Source organism: Centruroides sculpturatus, unplaced genomic scaffold (genome assembly GCF_000671375.1).
Source record: "Centruroides sculpturatus isolate CEXI.00-Female unplaced genomic scaffold, Cexi_2.0 scaffold483, whole genome shotgun sequence".
Lineage (NCBI taxonomy): Eukaryota > Metazoa > Arthropoda > Arachnida > Scorpiones > Buthidae > Centruroides > Centruroides sculpturatus.
In genome coordinates this window covers 383,009-392,310 of record NW_019384741.1, presented here as the reverse complement: position 1 = coordinate 392,310, position 9,302 = coordinate 383,009, and the positions used below count along the sequence as shown (strand labels likewise).

At 33.8% G+C, this 9,302-nt stretch overlaps 1 protein-coding gene across 1 annotated transcript; it reads right to left on the bottom strand.

Moving 5' to 3' along the window:
- Positions 1–1,629: 1,629 nt before the first annotated feature.
- LOC111628392 lies at positions 1,630–2,315 on the bottom strand. Its single transcript, XM_023372167.1, has 2 exons — positions 2,213–2,315; positions 1,630–1,946 (listed from the first exon to the last, which is right to left on the bottom strand). The coding sequence occupies exons 1-2, from the start codon at positions 2,244–2,246 to the stop codon at positions 1,654–1,656; spliced, it is 327 nt and encodes a 108-aa protein (XP_023227935.1). The 5' UTR covers positions 2,247–2,315; the 3' UTR covers positions 1,630–1,653.
- Positions 2,316–9,302: the final 6,987 nt, after the last annotated feature.

Below are 9,302 nucleotides of genomic sequence, written 5' to 3'. Positions count from 1 at the left end.
CATAAGAAAGTACTGGCACACGTAAATCCACTTTCCCGATGTGGGTGGGTGCTATTTCCTTTCGTTCGGTTTCGACAATAAATTATTTTAATTATTAGCCTGTAGTTACTTCTAGTATAATTCACTTAAAAGCAAAAGGTTACGTTGACATTTTCAATGTTTATGTAGAAGGCATCGGATCATCTTGCACCAATCGGCAATTTTGTATGTAAATTATCTGTGCTAAGGTTAATTCCGCGTAACGTTACTCGACTTTGCGTCGATTAATAACGGAAATTAAAGTAAGAATTTGAATCCGAGACGTTAAAGATTCTTCGACGTCTTCTCCAAAATTAATTTAAGAGCAGAATGGGGGAGGGAGTTTAATAAATTGTTCTATTAATTTAAGCTTTTTGTAGAAAAAAAAATAGTGGAACGCAAGTGAATTTCCTTACATTAGCGACCAAATGAATAAAAGCAGAAAACGCTGTTAGTGAGTTTGCTCCCGATCAGAGGATGACCACGTGGCCACTGCTGGATGTTCTTTACGTGTTCAATACCTAAATAGGGGCAGTCCTCGCGGAGACACCCCTCGACAGATGGCCAAGTGTAGCGTTGCCTTATTCCATAAATCCAATATTACAGATTTTGCGGCCAATTTGTGGCCAACTCGAGACTCGATAACTCCGTACAAATATAAACCCACAGTGGCCGGGTTAAATTAATATAACCACCAAACACCGGTAGTCGATGGTGGTTGGTTTAGCGCCCAACAAATGGCCACGTGGAGAATTCGGGGTTTTCTATACGTAAGTAAAACCTAAATAAGGGACAGTTTCCCATAAAAGATCTCGGGAGGCTTCCCCCTTGACAGATCGTCCATTTGTGGCGTTGCATCGTCAACCTAAACATAAACATAAACGGAACAAATAATATTTTCACCAGCCAAAACTCTTTATTAATGATTTCGTATTGCAGTTACAATTTTTAAACAACATCCAACAAATAACATTTATTATATTATAAAAGTGAAAACCGAAGCTTGACTGTTAGGTTCGTCAATTAAAGGCCAACTACAAAGAAAAAGACATAATTTTAATAAAAAATATTATAAATAAGAATTAATATTCAAAGGCAATTGATTATTTTAATTAATTAATTAATATTTTAGCTGTTTTCTACAAAACAAAAATTAAAGGTTATTAAAATAATTAGAAATTCAAATATATATTATAATAAACAGCTCTAGTATATATTAGAGCTGTTTATACTTGTAAAGGAAAATAAATAGCAATTATTTTATAAATAACGAGCAGTTATTTATTGTGACGTGGTCACAATGCCGGGCTGCAATTTTTAATCAAATTTTTAATTTATTTCACTTAAAACATATGATCTTCACTTCATCTTAGTAGTGGCTTACCCCCGTACATCACACTTTTCCTTTCTTGCCCCTTGGCTTTCCGTATGTCGTCTGGTGTTTCATCCATGTAACTCCGTTCTGGACAGTAAGGAAAGACGGACAGACGGACACAAGGACGACAATGGTATTTACAGATATACATTTTTTTAATTGCAGCCCAATTAAAAATAAACTGATTTCATTCCGTAATAATTTAATACATTTTTCCGTTTAATGAAACTGACCTTTTTAATTCTGATTAACCAATCTACTCATTGCTTTCGTGATTTTCTTATATTCTCTTTGTTAAAGGCTCTTCCTGGGAAACCAGTAAAAATTGTAGTATCGGCTCGACCTTTGACCGAATCTAACTGATCACGCTCCTCGCTGAGATCTGAGCCTAAGCCAAGGTCTGTGTCTACATCCGTATCTACTGGCATCTTTATAGGCTTTGAATCTTCATCTACGTTGAACAACCACCAGAACAACAAATCAACCAACCTGGATTGATCACTTTGTCCAGTTTTCTTGTGTCGTGCCTCGCTACTTTCTAAGAAAACAACTCCTGGAAAAAATTAATATATTTTGCCATTGAGTTACTTAAAAAAATACAATTAAACTTCTGAACAACGGCCAGTTTAAAAATTATTAAAGCAATGGCAGAGTTTGCGGACTATTCTGTAAGCACACATCCTTGTTCCAAAACAGGTTCCTGGTGAAAACGGCCACAGTTCGGAGATGGCCGTTGCTGGAAGGTGGCCGTCATTGCAGGTTCAATTATACAAAATCATTATAAAGTGCGTCAAAAGATACTTTATAAACTTTACTTACCGACAATGATGATGGTAAAAAGGAACTTGTTCATCTTCGCTTATTACTTATGTTGAATTGTTCTGGTGTTTTCTGTGGGTTTTAACTTTGTGTATGTTGACTACACGCAATTGGTGCTTCCTTTTATAAGAGAAATGTGCGATTCGTCGTAATTTCATTGGTTGCGGGACATCTGGACGTCGATCGAAGTCGATGATCTCGCGCGTGGGAATGTTGAAACGTCCAATCGTGTGAATGCTTATTTAAATTTACATATTTTGCAATTTGAGGCTGTAAACACGTCAACTGAGATAATATTTCAATCCGAAATTAGAAGACTTTTGTCGACACAGAAAACAAAGAAATTCGAAAACGAATTGTTCAAAATATTTTTGCAGACGTGTTTAAAATATAAAAGAGTTGTTTAAAATTTGGACGTGTAACAAAATCTTTTTTTACGTTGTACGAAACTTATTTTTACAGAGGAATATACATTTAAGTTTAACGGGACCGGTGCCCTAATAGATCAAACCACCGAACATTGTTCGTAGGTTTGCCCCTGACCGACGTGCCGGATATGTGAAGTTTCCTCGGTTTTATTCACGTATTTAACACATAAATAGGAGCCAGATTCCCATAGAAAGTTCTCTCGGGTGGCACCTCTCCTCTTAACAGATGACCCGAGTGTTGCGCGCTCTTATTCCATTAATTCTATCACATATAAAAGATTCTTTTTCATCAGATAATGAAGTAAAATATATGATGGTGTCTATAGGTGCAGTTTGTTTATCTTACGTGTGGCCCTGTCCATCGTCCTCGTTGTAGGCCTAACCGAATCCATAGTAAGTAGAGTGAAAGGCTCTTTTGCTGCATTATTCTATTAATCCTACGACGTATAACAAGTTCTTCCTCCACCAAATATAAATACTTAAATATATATAACGGTCAAGATCTAAGCTCTGAACATATTACACGAGGCCTTAAACGGCGGCGTGTAATTATAGAATAAAGGGCCATTCGATGTACCGGGGCAAAAAGTTAATCGTAGATTGACACGGTAACTCGACGTCTTTCGTGGGCGATCTGCCTCAAATTATGACTTTTATACGATACTAACTTTAATTACGTGCTCCGTTGTGTATTTAATTATACTTTTATATATATATATATATATATATATATATATATATATATATATATATATATATATATATATATATATATATATATATATATATATATATATATATATATATATATATATATATATATATATATATATATATATATATATATATATATATATATATATATATATATATATATATATATATATATATATATATATATATATATATATATATATATATATATATATATATATATATATATATATATATATATATATATATATATATATATATATATATATATATATATATATATATATATATATATATATATATATATATATATATATATATATATATATATATATATATATATATATATATATATATATATATATATATATATATATATATATATATATATATATATATATAGACGGTATATTGTAATTAAATGAAATAATACAAGAGAAAATTAAAATAATTAAATTCATCCAATATTAATTTACCGGTAAATAATTATTATAATTGTTTATAAAATAGATTTTTACGCTAATTCGGTAATAAGTTTAATTAAAATTTATAAATATTTTGTCTCGGGACTTAAAATAAATTCGCGATAATGAGAGAACGAAAGTAGATAAGGGTAAAAACGTCGTTGGCGTGTCTGATCCGAACCATCACACTAACACATTTAAGGCCTGGTGGCGGAGCCTGGCGCTCTGGGGAACCAGGGATCTTCACCTTAAATTAGTACAGTCTTGCCCCTGTTCATCATACTTTTCCATTAGCGATACAGTCGTGCCGGTCATCTATCGAACTCATTTAGGGAAGGACATATCTTCGATTGATTATATTCGAACTTTCCGATCGGGTCTCTGGCTCCTAACCTTTCCACATTTGGTCTTAATTTACATCTATCTATCTACCTTTTAGAGATTAACGAAGTACAGGCAGACACGCACTCAGACAATAGACAGACAGACACCTGGCAGTGGAAATGTATACGTCTGCAATTTGTAAATTGCAGCTTAAAAATATATATTCAATTTGCTAAAGGGGACGTCTTTCTTGAGAAAAAACTAGGAGTAAGTTTTACACAGTTTTTTAATGTAAAATGCATAAAATACGGGAAATTTTTCAGCTCATTCCGACTTCAGATATAATTAAAACATTCAAACAACACTTAAATGAAAAAAAGATTATTTGAAATTACGGGTTGTAACGAAAGAGGCAAACTCGCTTTTGATAATGGCCATAACAGTATTTTATTTTAAGAAATAATTAAGAAAAATACGAAATTTTCAAAGATTCGTTATATTTAAAAATATTTTTTCTGTGTTTACTCTTTAAATGCGATCGAATGTGGTCACGNTTAAATTTATAATAATAATAATAATAATAGAACTACAGAATAAAATAAAATTATTGAAGGTAAGTAGATATGTTTAGAGAAACAACTGAAATCTTTCACACGTATAAAGCTTAGCTCCCTTTTGTGCTTTCCTATCTCTACTAACCACCGATTTCCTCACCATGTTATCTACTAACTTCCCCTTAATCTTGCCCCCGTCCTACCTCAATCACCATTTTCACCTTCTCATAGATATTTATCCTTTTCCTTATCTCGTTACACGCAATTTCTATCTGAAAAACTCTTCCTTTCTAATCTATCAATCAATCTTATTTATCCATTCTAGTAAATGGCCAATCTTTTATCATGTGTTTTCGAAATAAAATATTTTAATTAATATATTTAATGTTAGATATTAGAAGGGCACGATTTCGTTCATCCACTTCGAACCTTAATAACTCTTGTGCCTTTTGTCAAAAATTTCTAAAATTTCGCAGGAAGGTTTATGTATTAGGGGGATTGATACTATTGAATTTTGGTTGTTAAAGGTCGAGGGGATGAGGAGATAGAGAGAATCACGTGCCGTATCTCGAGTAGGGTCAGACTGAATAAAGACTTTATTCGTTATTAGCATTTACAATTTTTAAAAATAAAACTCGTCTCCTTCCTCCTAATTAAGCTTTTTACCATTTTGTAATATAAAAAGCTTTTTAAATAAAATATCATAACAGATGGCGACAGCAAACTTTTAAAGATCGCCGGGAAACTTCTGCAACTCGTTGCCGTATTTTAAAAATTTCATTTAACTTTCCTGTGTTTACCGCCGGCTGACCGAAGGGAGAATTGACTGAAATTCCAATTATTGCAAAATTGAGGCACTCGTCAACAATGGCGCGTTATAGCTTCGTGGAATCCCCTCAAGTTTGAATTAAGACTCCACGTACAGCCCCCTAATACACAAAATCTTTAAAATTCAATCATAACTTATTTAAATTTTTCGTTAGTAAATCTTTCGTTGGATAATCCCGTCAATACTTTTCCCTCTTCTCTGCGAATACCAAAAGCCCCTTTTCCTATACCCGTTGTGGGTTCGGCCAGGATGACAATCGAGGCATTAGCTAGCGAGTAAAAGGCAAAGCAGCACGAGAAATAAACAAACTACGTCTAATTATACATAACGCCAGGCCCCACGATGCCTGCCTAACGTTCTGTCAGTAAAGTTTCATACTTTTTATATATGTTACCGCTAAAGCTCGAAATCCGTTAATGTGTACATTCATTACCTAGCTAATCTGCAGATTAACTAGGGTGATCCGTTAAAGCTGCGAAAATTGTTCAATTTCTCAAATTACCTAGGTAATTTGCAGAGTATCTAGGTAATCTGCACATTAACGGCTTCCGTATCGTTAAAGTTCAAAAGTTTGTTTCTTTCACTTCCTTTCCCCACTCCTTCTTTTTACGTAGATAAATTTAAATCCTAGAATGCAAGCAAGCACCGAATTGGTGAGTAAAATCAAGAAAAGATTCTTCGCAAACCTCTTTAGCGAAGATTTAAAATATAATACGTAGTGTTTTAATAACAAACCAAAGTATGATTCCATAATTGAAGATGTAAAGCAAATAAAAGTTTCCAAGAAGAAAGAATCATCTCGAGATTATCAAATAATTCAAAGGTGTGATGTGTTGACTGTACGAGGCTGTGAAAAACTCATTGAGCCGTTGTCAGATGCGCGAGAAAGGTTTGAAAAAGTTTGTCCATGCCGGAGAATTGTTTGACATTCGATAAAAACTGAAGAAGACCTTGAAAAATTAGAAGATTCACAAGAGACTGTGATTATGAGATCACAGTCAAATCTTACTCAAGAGGACATTCCGTTATCCCCCGCTTCTACAGAATCACCTATAGAAATACAAGAATTTACCGATAGTAATCTTAAACTGCCTTCTATACCGTTGATTGATGATGCAGTCACGAAGAATATTCAGTTACCCTGCACCTCCAAGGAATCGCCTCTGCAAGTTGAAGAAGTCATCACTGAGTTACTCTCAACTTCAGCAGAATCGCCATCACAGTTTCGTACGGAGCCTGTAAAGAGCACTATACAAGACATAGTCTGTATTGTTTGCTCAAAAGCAGCATCAAGTGCTCACAAGTGTAAATCGTGTAATATGTTTGTTCACGCAGTTTGTGGTGAAGTAGATCCTAAAGAGGAAGGGTATGGTAAGAATGTATTGTGCATCATCTGTAAAAAGAATATGGATCAGAAAATACAGCGTGATGAAGCCAAGAAATGTTTAGAAAAGCAAGCAAAGAAAATGTTAGCAGTTTCTAATGCAAAGCACCCAAACGTCGATGAAGGTTTCGCTGTGAGAATTAAAGTACCCGAAGAAGACAGAGCAAAAACTGATGCACGTTCAATTTTAGCTGTGGTTCTTAGTAAAACAGAGGATGGCTTTTATAAACTTGATACTAAAACAGGTATTTTAAAACAATTGTATGCAAAATCTGAATTCAGTGTTTGCAAAGAGAGATTTTTAACGAAAGAAGATGGATGTCCCTGCTGTAGAAATATCTTTACGTCAAACAGCAATAAAACAATCCCTTGGTACTGGGCAGGGTTTCAGAAAATGTGACTGCAAATCTAAATGTACCACAAATAGGCGTGCTTGTCGCAAAAACCAATTGCTACGTAATTCAAAGTGTCACCAATCTTTAGATTGCACTAATAAGTAAGTACAATTTTATCATATGTTTTGCAAATTCATTTCCCTAATTGTAGTAATATTTTAAACCGTTTGATTTTTGTATTAAAGTTTTTTTAATTGATTGATGATTGATTCAATCAACTAATTTGTTGATTGTATTAACTTGATTCTTTAGATATTGAAAATTAAATAAATAACATTATGTTAATTTAAGCGTACAGAAACGTTGCTGTTGTTCCAGCAAAAATCTTATTTTCACTTTACCGAGTGCCTAGTAGGTAATTTGCAGATTACCTAGATAATCTGAACATTACCTAGGTAATTTGAGAAATGGAATAATTTTCGCAGCTTTAACGGATCACCCTAGTTAATCTGCAGATTAGCTAGGTAATGCGCACATTAACGGATTTCGAGCTTTAACGGTAACATATATATAAAATGATAATATAAAATGATGATATATTTGATAATAAAACTATATTTAGAAAACAATAGCGAGACTATTATTTCACATGTAGGTATTTCGAGAAAATTCAATGAATTAAATTTTGATTTTGAACACGTAGAAACACTTTTGCGTTGCGCGTAATGTTCGTTTTCGCAAAAAAATTCATCTGGCCCATTAGTCCCCTCCCCCTTATTCAGATTCTAGATCCGCCGCTGGTCAAGGGTGTCACGATTTGTTATTTTTCAATTAGGTGTGCCACTCAATAAAAAAAATTGAAAAATACTGCGTTAATCAAACACTAACCGACAGGAATTTTCCAGTCTTTGTTGAGTGCAGTAACTAAAAATACAAGCGCTCGCGTTGTCACGGGAGTAATTTCGGCATTAAGATTTTCACGACCAAGATCAATATATCCTATTACTTCTTTTCCATCCCAGTCAACTTCCTTTTTAATTGCCATTTCATCAATAATTAACTTCTTCTGGATATTTATTTCCTACATTACCAAAAAGCTGATGCTCTAATAGATCAGGAAGCAGTCCATTAATGTTATTTTCTATCATTACGGCATCGGATTTAGAAAGTATTTCTCCGAGCCTTTGAATAACGTTTTTTGAATCGATAATCTTATTCGAATTTCTTTTATTAGACTGTCCGCTATGTTTAAGTTTCTTATGTAGCCGCTCACATTTCCGTCTTGTTAAAATTAACATTTCCGCACCTTGTTTGGAGATGGCAAACAATACGCGTGATCGCCAAAGACCGATACTTCATATTATATCTTTGCAATTTTTTCTTTACAGGCTTCTGAAACAGAGTCTTTAGACTATGGTTTTCTTTCTGAACGTTTTATTGCAGGGATTTTTTGAAGATGTGAATCGAATCGAAAAGTCCTATATAGTTAATCTGGTGTTCATGCCCCAGATTATTAATTATGTAGGAATTTTCGATGCAAACCGATAACCGATGTAGGAAGTACAGTCGACCCCCCCATAAGACGGTAGATACGTTACATTCTTTATGAATCGATTTCTTACGAGTCCTTGCCAATCACAGCCCGACACGTGTGAAGTTTACGGACTACGGCTGTTTGAAAGGTTTTCTTCCATAAAATTAATCGATTCTAGACTAACCGACTCAACATTTCCAAAATACGTATATTTTTGGGAAGAATAATCCGTATAAACTACACTATAAGCAAAAAATTGTAGGATTACTTACCGAGTGTGCACCATTCGACATCGCCATTGCTTAAGCTTGTTTTCGTTGCGGATCAGCGCGCCAAACCGCGGCCGATTTCTGATAACTTATTTTTCTGTGAAAACTTCCTTAAACTTTGGAGACATCATTAATATAAATAATTTTTATGGCCGTTGAATAAAAAATGTTTTTTTCACAAGAAATGTATAAAATTACAGTACTGTATTAGACTTACGGTACCTAATTTACATACTGTACAGACGATAGTAAACA

What these genes read in the sequence shown, in the direction of transcription:
- LOC111628392 (XM_023372167.1), bottom strand. Translation starts at nt 2,246, where the DNA reads ATGAACAAGTTCCTTTTTACCATCATCATTGTCG. An exon ending in TTTTACCATCATCATTGTCG is followed by an intron (nt 1,947 to 2,212) that starts GTAAGTAAAGTT and finishes AATTTTTTCCAG; the next exon opens with GAGTTGTTTTCTTAGAAAGT.